Source organism: Pseudopodoces humilis, chromosome 7 (assembly GCF_049639895.1).
Source record: "Pseudopodoces humilis isolate 2021_Gansu_Grassland_sample_001 chromosome 7, ASM4963989v1, whole genome shotgun sequence".
Taxonomy (NCBI): Eukaryota; Metazoa; Chordata; class Aves; order Passeriformes; family Paridae; genus Pseudopodoces; species Pseudopodoces humilis.
In genome coordinates this window covers 52,566,050-52,585,315 of record NC_142206.1, presented here as the reverse complement: position 1 = coordinate 52,585,315, position 19,266 = coordinate 52,566,050, and the positions used below count along the sequence as shown (strand labels likewise).

The 19,266-nt window shown below is 47.7% G+C and overlaps 1 protein-coding gene across 3 annotated transcripts in view; it reads right to left on the bottom strand.

Annotated features, from left to right (window-relative positions):
* The window catches only part of LOC148184034 (uncharacterized), a 44,053-nt gene extending 24,913 nt beyond the window's left edge, over window positions 1–19,140 (bottom strand). The window contains exons 1-3 of one of the 3 annotated variants that reach the window (XR_015772955.1): window positions 19,025–19,140; window positions 18,427–18,597; window positions 17,466–18,066 (exon numbers count right to left, since the gene is read on the bottom strand). Coding sequence is in view for 1 of the 3 variants with exons in the window: in XM_088057988.1 (XP_087914114.1) it covers window positions 17,910–18,066; window positions 18,427–18,563; window positions 19,025–19,075 (345 nt within the window). In the remaining 2 variants the exon portion in view is untranslated. Of the gene's footprint in view, window positions 1–17,465; window positions 18,067–18,426; window positions 18,598–19,024 lie in introns of those variants that run through there. The other 2 variants (XM_088057988.1, XR_015772956.1) reach the window with 2 other exon arrangements.
* Window positions 19,141–19,266: the final 126 nt, after the last annotated feature.

Genomic DNA, 19,266 nt, shown 5'->3' with positions numbered 1-19,266 from the left:
ACAGGATGCCTGTCAGACCGGTCCTAAGGAACACGGCTGGGAAGTCCTCGTTTGTTACCAAGCCTATCCCACACCCTGCTGGTGGAAACCGGGGGTAAGGAATGGCAAACCCTATAGCAAAGGATTCCCAGAAAAGTCCTCCCGGTGCTCACATGCCTTTCTCCCACCACGGGAAGAAGGTGCTTCTGGACTGAGGCAGGCAAGACAGGCTGTGGCCCCTGAGCCTGCTGCCCTCCCCCAGGAACTGCCTCCAACCCCACTGCGGCAGCAGAGGAGGCTGTGCATGGACTGCCTGCCATGGGACCTCTCCTGGCCAGCCTTTCCCAGGCCATCTGGGCCAGCAACATTAACAAAAGCAGTTTAAGGCCATGAAGAATGAGTCATGCATCCTGTGACAGCCTTTGCACACAGGGACTAAACACTAGGATACACCATCTCCCACTGTTTCTGTGAACCAGTAGCCTCCAAACCAGTGCCACTCAGTTCAGCACAGTGCACATTGTGCCCTGCAACTTGCACTGATTCTTTAATGGAGGTTCCTGTCCCTTAGAAGCAGAGCCCAGCCATGCAGTAATCTCACTGATAGCTTGTTTCACACAGCCTTGGTCATGCTGGGGAAAGCCGGTGCTGGAACGGGAAGCCTGATGTTGGATAGCCCAGGGGCTTGCAGCCTGGGTTTGAGGCACAGCTTCTGGTTTCTGAGATGCTCTCTGAAACATTATCCACAGCTCATTAATATGACCTGCTCTGAGCAGCCTGCAGAACACAAAGATATTCTATTGAAAGTCCTCAGCTACTCAAAACAAACAAGGAAATAAAATGGGATGAAATATAACAGCTTCAATAAAGGCAGCATTCTGCTGCATTATCCCATTTGGAAAGGCTAAACTAAATCCAGTGGTGAGAAAAATCTTGATTTCACTCCTGATTTAGCATTTTCAAGGCTAGCATGGGATTACACTACATAAGCAGGCTGCTACCAAATTAGTTGACTTCAGGCCTTCCCCAGCTCAATAAGCAGTTGGATCACTATGGTCACATTTTGCTCTGCACTGCAGTAGGTTTTTGAGTGACACCTTGTGAGCAGCAAGAAGGCAAAATATCCCTCCTATTTCTGCATTTTGAGGGCCAAATCTGGTGTTCTCTCCCCTTCTGTGCCCAGGCACAGAGATGTGGACAAGGACAGTTCACCACCATTGGTAAAGACCATCTTCAGACAGGGAAGACGTGACCTCCACTTTCCAGTTTCCTACTCTGCTTATTTTTTTTTTTATTTATTTTTTTTATTTTTCTTCTCACCATTCCTTTCTCCAGAAAGTCCCCCCAGCAACAAGACCAAATTAATACTTGTGAGGAGTGTCTCACCAGACTGCAAATGCCTCTGCTCTTTATCCTAAAATAATTCTCATGTGAGTGACTAGAATTGCAAATTGTTTTACCTTATCCAAATGTGTGACTTAAAATTATTAGGACTTTTAAAAGAGGCCACAGAGGGTGCCCAGAATTATCCTATTTCCACCTGGAGTGAAGCATGACCTCTGCAGGGCATGGCTGTGTCCTCTGTCACTCCTGAGGGTGGCTGTCCTGCCTGGAGCAAGTGGCACAGAGTTAAAGCTCTGATGAGTCTTTTTCAATGCAGATGGTTTTCTTTGATCCCAGGAAGATTTGCATTTGTATCAGATAATGGCACAGGGTGATATTTGAAGCTGGCAGGTCTATGCTGATCTGGCTGGAGGCAGCAGCTCGCCCTGGGTGATTTTCATGTTGCCAGAGGATGGAGATGCAGTGCTGGGCACAGGGGCATAGTCCCACCAGCTGTGGATGGTTCAGGGTGGCTCTTGTCTCAGCAGATTGAATTTGTCATCACCTGGAACATCTTTCTGATAGACATTTCACTGTACTTGGTCTTAAACACACATGTGCACATGTTCCCATCAGTGGGGTCACTGATGTCCCTCCTCTGCTGCCACTAGGTTGAACACTAATTTAGTCACTCAACAGCTAAAAGATGCTACAAAGTGACCTTTTGGGAAGGTGGAAATGCTGATCTCTGATCCAAGAGGAGCCCTGCCAACATACCCCTTTATCCCAAAACCAGTAGCTCAGCTAGTCCAGAGCCCAGAGTGACTTTCAGGTTCAGAGAGAGAACCATGACAAAGCCCAAAATGCAAATCACCCAAGAAACTATCAGCAGCCAGATCAAACCCAGCATTTGCACTGAGCATCCTAGCAGTACAGTGTGACAAAATCTCCACTCCAAAATTACTGAATCTGGAGGAAGTTTAAATCCAGAAACAAAACACTTCTACTTGAATCAGCCAGTATTTAGAGTGTGTGTTCATGGGTGGGAGTTTATGTGTTTGTATCTCATGCACACACATTTGTATGCACTCATTAACTACTGCAATTTCTAAAAAAAGTTAAAATCTAAGATCACAAGAAGTAAGGATTGCTCGTATTAGTTGCATTTTTCATAGGCAAAGTCACAGCTGGGGCTGGCACCATGATTTGATTTTGCTCAGCTCTTTTCCCACAGACAGTACTTTGGGTCAAAAACAGCTGGTTTAGTGAAGCTGCAGAGAGCCAGCCCATGCCAGGGGCAAATTCCAGGCCTGGCCTAAATGTGTGTAATTCACATTCAAATCAGCTGAAGTTATGCTAGCCTTCCCCAGGACTGACCCAGCTCCTGCAGCTTTCCTCCTCAGATTGTTCCCAGGCTGCCACTGTGATGAGCACACACTCCCAGGATTTTGGCGTAGGAGTGAGGCGAGGACAGTTTCGGACACACTGATCAACCACAGAGCCTTACGTTGGACAGATCTGGTATCAGTCACCAGTTTACCAACTTCCAGGCATGTGACAATCAGGAGCATTTGGGGATACATATTTATGTTTCCAGAAATGAAAACACAGGGAGCTATTAATAGATGAATCTAAAAGCATCCCTGGGACCGTGTGAGGTGTCATCATCTGGCAGCACTTCACTGTACCCACTGCTGGGAACGTAATCATGTGGGTTGTCATCGTGCACCCACCCGCAGCAGCAGCACAGGCTCAGCCCCGCTCTGGGGCCAACTCAGTCTCCACCAAAGGGACAGCAGCATTTTAACTCCCCTCAAAGCACTTAGAGAGGGAGTCGGTGCTGGAGCCCAAGCACAGCTAGGACAGTGATGTATTTTCTTCTTACCAACTCAGCTGTTTCCACCTTCCCTTTGGAGACAGTATACCATTTCCTCTCTCCCCAGGCAGATTGAGGAAAGCCTGGGGCCATCCTCTGGTTTCATGACAAAGGTAAACTTTGGGCACCTGTGAAGGATGCTCCACAGTTGGGGGCAATGCTGAAGGAGGATGCATTAACCTTGCAGTTATTTTCTTGGAATAGGATCTGGCTAGGGTAGGGAAATGGTTGGACAAATCTCAACTTGATGTCTAGACCTTGTCAGCATGTGACATGGCAGACTGGGAAGCACTTCTCATCCCCTGCATCCAGGCCCAGGGGATCAGGTAGGATTTGGCTGCACAGGCCAGGTGTTCAACACACTGTGCATCAATATTCAGCATGAGGAGCAGAAATGTAATGTGTGTGTCCACTGTTTTGTGTCTACTCCTCTGTTCCTCCTGCCATGAGTTCCCCTTGGAACTGCAGGCACATTAGACTGTTTTCCAGCTCTGAGATAGCTCTTATGTAAATGGGCAATGCAGTACAAGGACATAGTGTCCTTTCCCAATAACCTCTCTCACATCTGTGCTGTTGCCCTGTAGAGGTTGAGGTGATGGCAGAAAGCAGGCTGAGTAGCCACTGCTAAAAAGTGACAGCAGGAGAGCTAGGTGGCCTGACCAGCTGATTCCTGGTTAAGTCCTCTGTTGCTGGGTGTGCCAGGGTGCTGAGCTCCTAGGGGACAGATATTCTTATTATTTAAAGCAAAAAAATGAAATAAATGAGCAATTTTACCTTTTTTTTAACCTGTAATTCTTCTGGGAAGATTTTTCAGATATATTAAAATACAGGTATTTCACATCTAATCTGTTCTTGTCCTTTAGTGCAGTCAGCTGGCACCCCCTTCAATTTCTAGAAGGTCATTCTACTATAAGGCTGTTTCAAATAGCTTCAAATTAGTTACAGATTTATAAACAATTACATATTTATGTAAGATGAGGGATTTTCCTTAATATGCATTTAATGAGACACTCAGAATATGAAGTAGCTATGGTTTAGGATTTTGTTCATTTTTATAGTGTTTCTACCCATTTATTTTATGAGCTCTGGGGAGTGGAGGCTAAAATTGAGAGCTTGTAAGAGGTTATAAAAGAAAAGAATGGACATATTTTTCATGGCAGTTTGAATAGCCAGGTTGAAGGGAAAAAAAAAACGGCAGTGCCTTTTATTCACATCTTAGGCAATTGCTTTCTCCGAGTGCTGGACTCAGATGTGGGGTGCTGTATTTTTTTCTCATGGGCTTTTGTCCACTGCACCTTGCTACTGCAGCCCAGTGCTCACCAAGGTGAGAGCATCTCTATCTGCAGCCTGAGGAGGGAGGGGCTGTCACTGTCCCCTCCTTAGGGACTGGGCCAGGCAAAGGAGAGGCTGCAAACAGCCAGAGGCCCAAGCAGAAAGCCCCAAGAGCCCCATGGAGATGCATGGCACTGTGCCTCTCTCTGTACATTTAAGCATCACTCCTACCAACATCTGTCAAAGCTGTGGGCACCTGGCACTTCTGTAAATCAGATTTTCAGGTCTTCAGCAGGCATTCAGAGAAAAAGAAAACACATTTATGAGCCACCTGCAGTTAAACACCATGGAGGTCCAGACACAGATTTGCACAAACCAGTTCCTCGTGACTGATGGTCTGAGTACCCAGCAACACAAAAGCTCAAGCTCCTTCTGTGTTATTGATTGCACATCTCACATGCACCACTTCCAGCCCCTGTTTTTACAGAAAATGTCTTGAAAGGAGAGGAAACAGCTGGTGAATAATTCATTGTGTACCCTCCCAGTTGTATTGCAGCCTCTCCTCAACAGGCAGGGTTATCTGTACCACCACGAGCCATTCCCCCAACGCTTCTGGAAACAAAGGCTCCCTTTCTGCAGCTGTTTATCCAAAGGACACGGACAGAGCTGCAGGAGGAGTTGGGGAAACAGCAGGAGTATGAGATCCCACCCAGTGTAATCCCTTCTCAGGGAGCAGAGGTATCTCTGGACAAGGAGGGCTTGGGACTCATATTCCAGGTTTATCTGCCAGCTCTGTTCACCTCACCACTAAGTCTTCTCCCAGCTTATAATGACCCATCCTCCCATATCAGAGACTGCTTCTGAACTTGGTAACAAACCTGAAGTTGTGAAGATTGAAGAATTATGAAAATTAAAGAAACAAGCAATAGGACAAGAGAAAACAGCTGCAAGTTGTGCCAGGAGGTTTAGATTGGATATGAAGAAAAATTTCTTGACTGGTTGTCAAGCTGCCCAGGGAAGGTGATGCACAGAACAGGCTGCCCAGGGAAGTGGTGGAGTCACTGTTCCTGGAGGTATTTAAAAGATGTGCAGATGTGGCACTTGGGACATGGTTTAGTGCTGGGTTGACAGGCTCTGGAACTGGGTGGCACAGAGCAGCCCTGGGGGATGTGGCAAAAAGTGCACTGGCTCCAGGGAATGCTTTTTTGGGGAAAATGGCCATTCCCCAGGACAGGGCTGCCAACCAGGATAACCACAGTGCTCATCTTGTGCTTAGATCCCCAGTCATCATCTCACTTCCAGCTCATCCTGAACTGGTAGAAAGTTGATCTTTCACCTCACAGCCCATAACTCACATATCTATTGGTCACTGACAACTGATTATATTTTTTGTATATTATATTATATTTCTATATAATATAAATATAATATATATATTATAATATATTATATACTATATATTATATATTTTATTTTAATATATATAATATAATATATATAATTTTATATATTATATACATGCAGTGCTGGAGATGTTGCTAGAGTTCAGCTTTGGGAATATTTCTCCAATATGTCTTTAGATGTAATTAAAAAAAAAAAGACTTATCAGCTAGCTGCCCCAGTTGCCCTGCAGCACAGAGGGAGACCAGGGAGAGGTTTGCAAGTGCTTTTTTCAGAGTTGCAGTAAACCTATCTCCAGGCCCCTGCTGCCAGCCAATGCTGCCCTTTGTGAGCTGCACAGATGCAATGGGAGGGAGAATGTTGGTTGAAATCCTGACAGACTTTATGCTAATTCACCAAAGAGCATTTTAGACCATACACGGACACTTAATCGAGTGGGAAAGACAGCAGCAAACACGACATTTAATTATGGGAAAGAAAAACGAAGTCTTTTACCCTGCATTTGGCGTTCTCCCAACACACAGAGTTAATTGTTAGGAGGGTATATTAGAAGGCAATGAAGGAGAAGATTGAAAACCCTGATTATGCGGAGGTCCTGAAAATGCTGAATTTATTGAATTTCACATGAGAAAACACAGTCTGTGCTACACTGAGGGCTGTGCTCGCAGCCAGCTAAGAGCCCAGGGGGTCTGTATGTGCATGTAAGAGGGGAACAAAGCACCCCAACTGCTTTATGAGCCTCTGCCAACTGCTGGCCAAGCCCCACTGCATCCCTAAAATGGGGCAGGTTGATATATACTCATGTAGATGCTCCTGGTGTAGGCCACAAGGTGCACAAGGCCAGCAAGTTTTTCAGAAGTTCAGTTTTCCTTTAGAAAAAGGTAAAGTTGGAAAGTGCATTTCATCTGTGACCTCTGTGTAGTGCAGAGGTTAGTGTGTAGTTTTAGTTACATTTGCCTAAATTTGGCTAGAGCCTGAAACAACAGCAAGCCCAAATGCTTTGGCAAGCACTGGCAGAGATGGCCATGAGATAACAAGAGTGGTGGGGCTGGATCATGTGAAGGTCCATCAGTCCTTGATGCACCCGGAAGAGGGGGGTATTACCAGAACAGAGAATCAACCAAAATTCTCCCCCACAAAACCCCACCACCTCCAGCAGTTTGATTCTTAGCCCTGTCCTTGGGCTATGGTGTTGCCTCAGTATGTTTCACTATGAATTTTTTCACTTGTCCCTTGAACCACATAAAGTTTTAGTCCATCTTTTTCTTCATGCCTCATCATGGGTGAGGAGCAAAATTATGACCCGTGGATGTAGCCGTTATATGATAACCCATGATCCAACATATCTCCCTGGGAAACTCCCCAGATCGGGTCTCACAAAGGAAAAGTAGGGCCAATAACTGCCAATTCCATCATGATATGAACAATCCCATCTGCTTTTGCTAAAGTCAGTAGAATTTTTTCCGGATTTTAGTAGCTTTTTTTTTTTTTCCCATTTTTTTTTTTTTTTTAAACAGGAAAAATCGTCACGGACAAATGAGCTCCAGCTGACGGGGCACCTGCAGTAGCTGTCACTGTGCTGCAGGGGGGAACCTTTGGCTGCTGATGCACTCGCGGCTGCTGCAAGTTGGAACAGCACCGCGAGTCAACTTTGGCCGAAATGCCCGTCGGAAGAGGCCTGGTGATTTGTATCGTGTTCCCAATTTTATTACAGCTTCTGGGGTTTTTTCCTAGCTTTAAAGAATTTAGGAAAAAGAGTCCTAAAAATTAAAATAATTTTTAAAAAGAAAGAATCTGACATTTGGAGTAAGATAGCCAAAATTGTTCTTTCAGACCACATGATTTCTGTGCCTGACCAATGCCACTGGAAATACCCAAACGGAAAACCTGAATCCGCCTCAGACACAGAGTCAGGCTGCCACTGCAGAGGGGGAAGTCCAGCAGAAAAACGTAAAATTCTGGCTCCTAATGAAGTGCAGCAAACCAGAGGCAACCCAAAAGGCTTATGTAACAGTGGCACACCCCTGTGACGGCAGCCAGGTGTGTGTCCCAGTGCAGGGAGCACATGGCACTCGCTGAGCTCTGAAATGAATCCCAGCAGCTCCGAGGGGAGTTGGGCTCAGCGCTGAGGCTGCCCCAGGCAGCTGCTCTGAGCCGCCGTGGGTGCCACACGTCCCTCAGGGCCAGCCCGAGGACACACACAGCTCCCGGCAGGAGGAGCTCAGGCAGGACAGTGCGACACCGAACATCGATTTGTTGACGGAGATCTCGGGGGAAGCTGCTGAGCCGAGAAAAACAAATTGACAGCAACTCCATCCTCAGCAGCCAAACGCGCTCCGGTTTTGGCTTGGATTTATCAGGTGCCTGACCGAGCTTGTGCTAAGCTTGAGCACAAGCCAGCCGTGTTTACCAGGCTGGTGGCAGGCAGGAAGCGGCACTGTGCCTGTGCCAGCCCAAAGCCTGTGGACAGAGCAGGAGCAGTGGGACCTGCAGCTCTGGCTCAGCCCCACATGCTGGCAGCATCTGCCCCTCGTGATACAGCTTTTAGGAAAAAAATTAAGTTTGGGTTTTTTTTTTTATTTTTTTTTAATGAAACAAGAATAAGTCTCTCAGCTAAAATGACTACTATGCTGTTTAAAATTTGATTTAAACACTTCCCACTGCTTTTTGATTATTTATTCCTCTGAGATTTTTTTTAATAAACAATTTTCCACTTTAGACCCCGCAAACATTTTCCTATAAGGACGTCTGTGAGGAACGTCAGGGGCTGGCTGATCATTTGCAAGAGTGTTGATCCCTGGGGGCCATTTCCAGCGCTGCTGGGTAATGCTCCAGGAGACCTGGCAATAATTCACCCCCAAGCTGTGCGTGCCCTCAGTCACTCTGGGTTTTCAAGAACCACGTCAGCGTGGAACCACATGCCAGGCGCACAATGGCCTGCCCGGGGCAGCAGGAGGAAAGTGGGCACACACCTATGGGCAGGTCACAAGTAGAAATGAAGGTTAGAAAAGTGCAGAAGCCAGGCAGCAGTTAAACATGAATGAGCAGATTCCTCATTTTTCAAGGACTGAGGGGCATTATTTGACTTTAGTTTGCAGCAACAACCATGCTTCAGGTCTCCGTTGCACTGCCAATGCAAGCATCCCCAGAGGAACCCAGGAACACCAGTGCATAAAAGGAAGAAGGAGATTCTCAAGGCAGATTAAAAGAATCTCAGAACAAAGCCACCTAACTGCAACACTTTAAATGGAAGTCCAGCTGATGATTGAAAGACTGGCCTACTCCAGAAGCACATTTTCCTGTTCCCTGTATGAGAAGCAGAGGGTGGTTTCAGTTCAGCAGTGGCTGAGCTGCTGTACAGTAAAACTCATTTGTGAATGAGCTACTTTAAAAGCAACAGAACTTTGTCCTCTTGATGGCTCAGTTTCTCTGGTGTCTCCAAAATGTTTGTTTATAAGTGGGAAATGACTAACTGGCCTATGCAGAAATGAAGGCAGTTGAGGTTCCAGCTTTGGGAAGTTGCTCATGGTGTCAGGCAGACAGGGCTAGGGAAGCCCCATGAGAGCAGGGGCTGAAGGCAGCAGAAGGAATGCAGCTCCATCCTCACCTCTGTAGGTGACCCAAGGAGTTCAGCTTCTGACAGCTGCTTCAGCCCCGTGGAGCCCTGAGAGGAAACCTGAATGTCACATCCCACTGCTCTGACCTTGCCTCACATCTCCCCTCACCACTATCACTCACACTTCTGCTAAAAAAATCCTGCCCTCAAACACACCTAAGTCTCTCAGAGCACAAACCAAGCATCACAGAACCTGTCCCTTCTTCCCCAGACAACAAAATGCTGGAAGTGGCAGTGCCAAGGAGGCTCCCCTTGTCTTTACATCTCCACATGCTGTCAATTCTGAAACCTAATGATTGTGCTAACACAGCAGCTATTTTTGGCTTGCTTCCAGGGTCTACTGCAGCAGGCTGCCAACTGCAGTGGGCTTGTGCCACCATCCTAAACTCCTTCCACAAAGCCCCAGCCCCTCAGAGGGAGCATCCAGCTTACTGCAAATGTTTGCCATGACACAGCCACTGTTGCATGCCATAGAATGAAAGGTCACCTCTGACACAGGACAAACTACAACTCACAAAACACAACCTTGTCTCACCAAGAACAGCCCAGGCACAGAGAATAACAGATCTCTGGAAGACCATGGATGCCAGCAGTAACTTAAGCAAAGCTGCTTTTTTCTGTACAAGCAAGCAAAGACCCTGAACTTTTATCAGGCACTTATCACCAAGACAACCAAGAAAAGTGCTTGAACCCTAGCCAATATGTTTTTCTTTCTGCTTCATGGAATACATGAATTACAAGAGCAGGCTGTCTCCAGGAGCATTTGTGCCTCAGAGACAGCAGCCAGGTTTCCAGGGTAAACTCAAATGAACTATTACATCTCTTGGGGGCTTAACCAAAACACAAGTCTAAAGGATCTCAAATGCTGACATCATTTAAAAAACTCAACACCACCGTATTACCTCTCCCAAGCACAGACCTTACTACAAGGCTTACGTCCGTTTATCACACTGATATATTATCCCAGACCCACTTTCTTCAGTGGTTTAAGCTGAAACACCTGGCTGCAAACCAGGACACAGGCACTTCTTATTCTGCCATCCCCAGTTTGGGGGCAGGAGAGCAGGGCTAGAGGTTGACAGCAACAAAGCAGAGGTGTGAAGAGGTGAGCCTGAATAATTTTGTCTGTCTCCTACAGAGTTTCTCAGCATGGCTGAAATTCCCACTCGGACTGTTGGGGGTTTCAGCGGGTACTGCTGTACCCAGCTCTGAGCGAGCTGCTGAACAGCAGCACTCCCAAGAGCCACAGAACAGCCCCCATTGGTGACAGACCATGTTGGCAAGTGTGGGGTACACATATGGGATGGGTGGCTAGGATGGTCTCTGCCCATAGTGCTGCAAGAAGTCTGAGGGAGCCCAAGACCTTGTCCAAGTGTGCTTCACACCTTTCTGCTTGTGCTCCAGACACTATTCGTCTCAATGGTGGCTGCTCCACTGTGGGCAGCCCTGCTCTGGAGATGGAAGGCAATGGTGAGCCCAGTTAGTCTGTCCTGGTCCTGGTATCCAAGCAGGGCTATAAGAGAGGTCCAAGGAGCAGAGCCAAAGGGGAGGAGACCACTGGGGCCCCTGCATAGCTCAGTGGTGGCAGGGAGCAAACTGACCTTTGTGCACCGCTTAGCAGCTGAGTTCAGTTGTTTCTTAGCTTCACTATTTACATGTGGCTAGTTTTTGTCATTTCTCTAATTTCCTAGTTATTTACATTATCTTTTGAGACCTTTTTTATTTCAGTTTTCTGGTGTGGAGGCATCACAAAACTCTTGCAACACTTTGGAAACATCAGTCCTCCTATTTCCTTAAATTGCATGTGGAGGAGTAGAGGAAAATCATGGCAAGGGAAGCTTGGACCCTAATGCCCCAGCCACTGAATAAGCCATGAGCAGACGTACTAATGGACATATCTGTTTAGGCAGTTACAACAATTTCTATGCAAAAGCAGTGCTTCCAAATGGAGAGTGCATAAAATTATGCTAGTGCTGAATCCATCAGGTAAAAGGCATTGCTACACTGATTTTAAGTACTTTTATATAAACACAAAATTATCTATCACCTCTACATAGGGGATAGCTATTGACTTAGAAAAAGCAAATGGAAAGACCCTGCTATGAACTTGCTATGGTTTAACCTCCTGATTGTACTTGGATTTGAAAATTTAATTAGAAAGTAATTAAAGAGAAGCCGGAAATAACGCAGAGACCTCACCACCCGGCCCGGGGGGTTTTCTTGGCAGCAGAGTAGCTGCATGCAACACTAGAAGATTTCTGACCATTTTCTTACAAAGCAAAAGACAGACTCTTTCTAAACACCACTCTGCAGCAAAAAGGCTTTTGACTGATAATCCAATCTTTTTTCAGAAAAACAGGACAGGTTTCCTGTTGGGCTGTTGGCGGCAGAGCTGCGGAGGCTGCAGTCACTGTTGGAGTTAACTGCTACACCACAGCCGCTTCCCACCGAAGGAAGCTCATGACAGAGCTGCCCTCTTTCTTCATTCCTGTTTGTTATTTCAACAGACCCAGCAGCAGCCAAGAGCAGAGAGAATGAACAAATGGGAATAAAAATAAGTCCTCTAAGACACGCAAAGCATTAGCCAGTTCTTTTTTTAATCTTTCTGCTTGGTCATATATCTATTGTGTTTTAGAGCTGAAATAGCAGAGGGGTTTCTTACAGCAAAGCCAGATCAAATACAACTTCTGGGTGAGTGTTATACGGTATGTACCAGCCTCTAAACAAAAGTGAGGGGGTTGCTTTACTTTATTGTAGACAGGAGTTTGTCCTGCAATGAGCTACAAGGTCAGAACAGTTCCATGCTGAACAGCAGGATCTGAACAGTCACACCTGCCACCAAAATTAAATATACACTAATCACAGGTGAACTCAAACCATTTAGGCCCTATGGTTGGATAGGTAATTTCTGAGTCACAGAGCCCTATTCACATGCCAGCTACAAATACCTTGGGGAAAAGAAAAAAGGATGGTTAGGGTAATGCTCCCCATGGCAACCCAAGCATCTACACAGTGAAGCTGCTGTAGAAAGATGATATCTCTGCTTTGCTCCAAGGAGGCTCCATCCCCCCAAACCTCATCTAGAGAAGGGGATCTACACAGCCCTGACAAGTACAGCCTGCTCCAGAAACCAGGAGCTTGTGAACATACTGCTAACACTATGTACCTACACATCCCTCAGCTTTATGCAATACCATTTTGGCATTCCCAGCAGCATTGCTTGGAATTAGGGTGCTGATGCATCAGCAGTCCTGGGCCCTACAGCCTGAACCACAGGTTTCATTCAGGCCAATTATAGCACATTATAAACAGAGGATCCTGCTTGTTTTGGAGCCGGCACGTAGCGAGCGGCAGGTTCTGCTTCCACAAATAGCCCAGGAGCTGGTGAGGACAGGCTCGCATCCACCAGCCTGAAAAGTGCTGGGGTTAAAATGACACCAACAGGGAACAAGGAGGTGTCCCCAGCCTGCCAGAGACTGAAGTGAGTAAGTCTGAGTACTGATCCCCTATGGGGCCAGGCTATGCTTTAGCAAAACCTTTATCCTACTTACCTACAGGAAAAGCGAGCTTTCATCCTGAACTTTCCTTGAATGTTTTAAGTAGAAAAAATTAATAATCACAGATATATTTTTATAGACAAACGGATGATTTTGTAATGATTTTAAGACATGTTCATGATACATAATACAAAAGGCAGGCATTTCATTGGTTCGTAGGGAGCCAGGGCAACAAATTCACATTGAATTCAATCAGGCACCTGCTCAGAGCAATTCCCACTGGGGAAGCCATCCTGTTCTCTAATTATAAAACACTGCATAATTTTTCTAACTTTTGAGTATTATTGATTTTTTTTTTTTTTAGGTGGGCAGAGAGAAATGCCAAGTGTGATGTCAGCAGGCAGCAGTACCTGGCACAGTTGCTCTTTCCCAAAGCAGAGCACTGAATGCCAACTGAAGCATGGCTGGATATTGCACAATAAGAGACAAGCTATGCTGTGCATATTTGGGGCAATGGAAGCAAGCGTTTGACCCGTTGTGCCCTTGGGGATTGCTCTGCCAAGGCCAGGTTGCTGTATCATTATGATAAGGGTAATCCTGTTAGGCAAACACATCAAACAAATAGTCACTCCTGACTGCAGACCTTGTCTAGGCAGATCTAAGCCTGGGTTAAAAATGTGCTGAGTGTGCAGTCCTCTGACACAGCACACTCAGCACAGGGCCTGAGAGAGGGATACGTGGGGTTTCTGTGCCTCAGGACCCCATGCAGGCACTCTCTGAGACTCAGGCTAATTCCTGGAAGTGTCTAAAAATTGCAACAGAATAAGTTCCCTCTCTTTCCCCTTCACTTCTTGTGTAGAAGAGGACAGATGACTCTTATGTCAGCCTGTTTTGCTTCTATATTTATGTCCTGCCTGAGGCTCACAATGTTCAGCTCAGATGCAATCCAGTCTGGTCGTATTAATACATCTGGGAAAATATTTTTAACATCCAACATCAAGCTGAAGGCCAAAATCATCCACAGGCACCAGGAGCTCTCTGACCCCTCTTGACCGCTTGCTTATGAAACAGAAAGGCTCCCCAAAAGGTAATCTGTAGACTTTTAAGGGCCAAGCACGCTTTTCAGCTTCCCTCTGTAATATGCTGGATGAAATTTAATCTCTGCTGCAGCTCTGGGAATTTCCCTAAGTTTCCAAAAGGCTGAACGTGGCTCTTTTATGATAGGTGCCGAAGCCAAGGCTTAATGGGAGGTGGGCTGTGAACTCAGCCAAAATGAAGAGGACACTGATGACAGCCTGTGAGCATCCCTGAGGGTTTGCAAAGCAGCTGCAGCTGAAGCTCATCACCTTGCTGCCCACCTCACTCTGCCAGACCACTTTATCAAGGAACCAGAACAAAAAATAAGTCTCAAAGCCTTAAAAATTGGGTAATCCCTCCGGTGGGCAACATCAACAAATCTGTGACACCAGCTGAGCCATTTATGCAGCCTCTCAGCTGGGACTGATGTCTGACAGCAGTCAACCCTTACAATTATAGACTTTCTACAGAGCCACTGGAGAGATTTCCTTTCCAAAACAAAATGTATCAGCTTTACCTGGGCTCTCAAGAATCAAAACCAGGTAAGGTTGGAAGGGACCACTTGGAGGTCATCTAGTCCACACCCCCTGCTCAAGCAGAGTCCCCAGGAGCACATTACTCTGGATTGTGTCCAGGCAGCTCTTTAATATATTCAGGGAAGGAGACTCCTCAAGGTCTCTGGGCAACCTACTCCACCAAGAACCATACCATATGCAGATTTTTGGAATTTGCTCACAACAGCCAGGAAGCAAGAACCACAAGAGGAGATCTGCTCACTTCATGTCAGGGATCAGGATGGAGCTGATCCTATAATGCAGCAGAGAAAGCAAAGCAGCCAAGGTTATGGGTAGCCCTGGCTCAGTGTGAAATGGTGATTCACACAAAGTCAAGAAAGCAGACACCGACTGTAATGCAAATGAAGACTGAAGAGGAAGAAGAGGTGGATGCTGAGGAAGACAGTGCAATGGTGAGTCATGAGAACAGGGTGAGGTTCAAGGCCACAACTTCTCCCCTGGACAGGATGATGATGTCTGATGATTCCAGCAAGGGAGCCAGGAGCACGGCCCCAACCCAGATCACTGCTGACTCTCTAATCGGCTGTCTTGTTTCTCAAATGAAAATATTCTTGCACTTCCCAGGAAAACTTCTGTATCTTTTCCAAACTGATTTGATATTCTGAAATGGAAGGCCAGCCACTTGCCAAAATGCTCCCCTGAGAAATGGAGGTGGGCAAAGGGACACACAAAAGGCATGTACATGATGCAGGTGTTACAGACCCAGGTAGGTCTGTAACAGAGCAAGGAAGTGCTCTCATCTCTGCATCTGATGTGCAACAGCCATCTATGGTGAACAGCCCTCACTCACCACCACACAGGAAGAAGATGTGCACTCCTTCTAACCAGGTAGCCCCAGGCAGCTTCCCTTGCTGCCTTCCCATCCCTGGTGCTGCAGGCAGCCAAGGGCCCTGTGATGACAGAAACAAAGGACAAGCTTATCGGGGGAACAAGCAGCAGAAGAAATGAAACCGAAAGATTTCTGAGGAAATGTTTGTGTGAGGCTTCCACGAGGTGTCAGCAACAGCTATTATTCATCAGAGCTGAACAGAGTGCCTGGGGCTGCCATCCACCTCCTCACATGGCATGTCCTCACCAAAGGAGAACAAATCCTGTCTAGTGACTGCCAGCAGTTCTCCTGCTGTGTCTCTGTGCAGGAGGATCAGTCTCTGTCCCCTTTCTAACACAGCAGAGCATAGGGCTCCCCACGCAGAGCTCAGACCCCAAGGATCAGAACAATATACTTGCATCTGATCCCTGACCTAAAGAACTCACCAGCTGAAACAGGATGGCTGAAGCAGCATTACTGCATCCCGTGTCCAGGTGGGATGCTGGTGGCACAGAGAGATTAAACTGAAGATCAGTGATGTACCTGTGGTGAGAGGGGGACATGCAGTGTATATATTCCAGCCCAGCACCCCTCCCGTAAAACCCCTAACTCTCCTCATTCCTTACTTCACTCCGAAGATGTGCAGTTTTAGCTAAACAGGACATCAGGCATTTCTCTCTGACTTGTCAATGAGGCTAAAAGTGAAGTGGCAGCTGTGCTGCTCCAGCCCACCAGGGATCTGGAGCTGTTGTCCAAACTCTGCTGACCTTTGGTCCTGAGCCTGACTCAAGTCAAACCCATGCACAAATTCTTTGCAAGGACTGAAGTAAACCCTGCATCCTTCAGCTCTGTTCAAGAATGAGGGATGTACTCTTTGTCCATCTTCAATCTCATGCTCAAACCCAGCAGTAGACCATGTTCAGTGTACTCCCTGACAGTGTCTATTTTTATTTTCCTTTTAATTACACACACAGTCATGCCCATTAAGCCAAAATTATCCTGTCCTCAATTTAATGAAAGCCTTAGGAAGCAAATGACGTCTGCCACAAGAAATAGCAGAGCTTTTCCCTTTGTCTGATTACGTAGTTGGGGTTTCCGTAGTATTAAGAAGGTTTTAGTTGGTCACTGGCTGGAGAAACCAAAGGATCAAGGTCCCAGAGGAGGGTGAAGATGAAAATAGCTCTGAGAGGATACGTCACGTTACTTGGATGTGGCTGTACCGACAGAGTAATCTCTGTCATGTGCCAAGGAACCTGTGATAAGCCCTCTCATAGTCAGATTGGTAATAAGATCAGTTACTTAATTCAAAGTGATTAAAACCAGGCTGGACTGCAAATAAACCATGTTCATGGGTCTGTGCAAAAAAATATACATATCAGAAAAGTAAAACTTTTCTGGACTGCCCTGTTATATCACTAGTGCTGAGCACTGCACCCAATAAATAATTTTAGGTCCAAATGGAATTCAGTGCAGCCCACAGACAGGCTGCCTTTCCTACAGGCAGGCTCCCACTTCAAATGTATGTGACAAATACAATTTGCAAAGGGTTACCCACCAGCTGTGAGGCCAAAAGGACTTGGCATGCCCTGGCCTATTTTTATGCCAGTGCTGGGGCCCAAAGCACACTATGGCTGTAACCATTCCCACCACCTCCATAGGAGAGCTTGGCCTGTGAAGAACAGTCCCACTTCTATACCAAAGACATTTATTTCCTAAAAAAAAGCCAGTTTGGCTTTGCAACTGTGCTAATGCCTTGCCTTTGGGCTCTGACACCACTTGGCTTGCTCAGGCATATGTGGAGAATGAGTAGAAAGCGCTGGGCAACCTGATATCACCACACTGGACATCCAAATCAATGGCAATGTCCTAGCAACAGCTAGAGAAGGATTTGGGATTGTCATCAGGGCATCCCCCAGAGCAGGTGGCACACAGAGATGTGGTGGGTACCATTGCCATCAGCAATGGGCAGCAAGGCATGGGCAGACACAAAGAAAGGGCTGTAGAAGCAGCTATTTTTAAACCATTTCTTTCAGTCCTGCACTTTGGTACAAATTATCCCATGGCTGCAGTGAGAGGACACAAGTGACAGGTCAGTGAGGGCCTTGGTGGGAGCAGGGAGTGGTGAAGCGGCTGCCTTTAATGGGTTTTCACCTGGGCTCAGAAACAAGCAGTGAAAGAGGATTTTCTGTGCCATGGCTGACATCCAAGACTCCAAGAGCTGTGGTGGATCTGCAGGGATCCTCGGATGACGAATTGTGCTGACAAACACTGGACGTAATTCTCTCCAGCAAAGCAGATCAGTGGATGTTATCCTTCTTTTATTCTCTTCCCTCAGATGTGGTCAGCAAGAGTTTTTAAGTGTGACAGTGGAGCACGGTATCCTGCCCGGCTCCCCCACCTGCCTGCACTCCCTCACACAGATCCCCAGGGTTTGCTGTGAGCATCACGTGGCAAGGAAGAAGCTACAAAGCAAACCAAGCACAGTTTAGGCATTGTTTCCCTGGCTGAATGGTGGTTCAGAAGAAGCACAACAAAGGGGATGGCTGTTCCTTGCCAGCTTCATACTCATCGGAGTCATCAGGACAGCTGGTAGCGTGATGTGGTCTCCCTTCCTGCCTCTCTGAGCAGCTTCACAGAGGGGGCTGCAGGGAAGCAGAGCATTTCAGCCCCTGTCTGGTGATCCCCCTCAGTGTGCACAAATGTCTCCCGTTCCAGCAGCAAACAGCAGCAGTGGGACAACTCCAGGGATAGAGAAATCAGAGCTATGGCCTGTGAACCCTTCAGCAACTGGCATTGCCCACCTGCAGATGCCAGAGAGCCTGATCTTCCTAATAAAGAGTACAATGGCTGCAAGAGGGGGCCAAACACACAGAGGAAGAGGGAAATGGTCTCAGGGGGTCAAGGATGGAGCAGATCAGAGTATTTGTCATCAGTAAGGAGGCCTTGTGAGAAAGCAGATCCCAGTAACACCAGCATTTGCTTTCCCAGTGTGCGACTCTTACCTGTACACATGCATTTTACGGCCAATGGACTCCAGGTGCCCAAGGGGAGCCCCGGCTGCAGGGCTATGGGCAGTGCTGGGCTCACCCCAGGCCATGGCCATCTCCTCGCTCTTCTGTAGCCCAAATCTGACAGGTGCCTGTTAGAGGGAACGGCTGCACGCAAATGCCACTCTATGGAGACATCCGAGAGCCACAAGTTTAGCAACAAGCACGTGTGCACACACGTGCGCTGGCCGAAGGGCAGTGCCAAGCCCCAGCCCGAGCCACCCACGGGGCGGGCGAGGGGCAAGCCAAGAACTGGCATAGGCCAGGCTGGGCCCTGCCAGGGCGGGCACGGGGGTGTGACACCGCCAGCCTCGGCACCCGTGTACCCGGGCGCTGCACGTCTACAGCCTCCCACGCCCAGGAGGCCGGGTGTCCAACAGCCCCTGGGCACAGGCCCGCTGTGGCCCAGACGCCGTGTGCCCTAGACATGTGTGCCCAGGCTCTTGTGTGCCCCGGATCCCCCAGACTCAGGATCCCATGCCCCCGGCCTCTGCGGCCTCTGCTCTCTGCATCCCTTAGCCGCAGGGCCCCATACCCCCGGGACACCACGTACCTGGACACGTAACCTTTGGGATCTCAGATCCCCGCACTGCTGGGGCCCCATACCCCCGGGACACCATGTACCTGGACACGTAACCTTTGGGATCTCAGATCCCCGCACTGCTGGGGCCCCATACCCTCCTGCTCCCGGAAGCCCCGATCCCTACGCCCCCGGGACCCCCGTGCCCCGGCCCCCGCCCCCGCCCCGCGGTATTCCCGCCCCGCCCCCGCGGGACTCCGAGCCCTCAGCCAAGT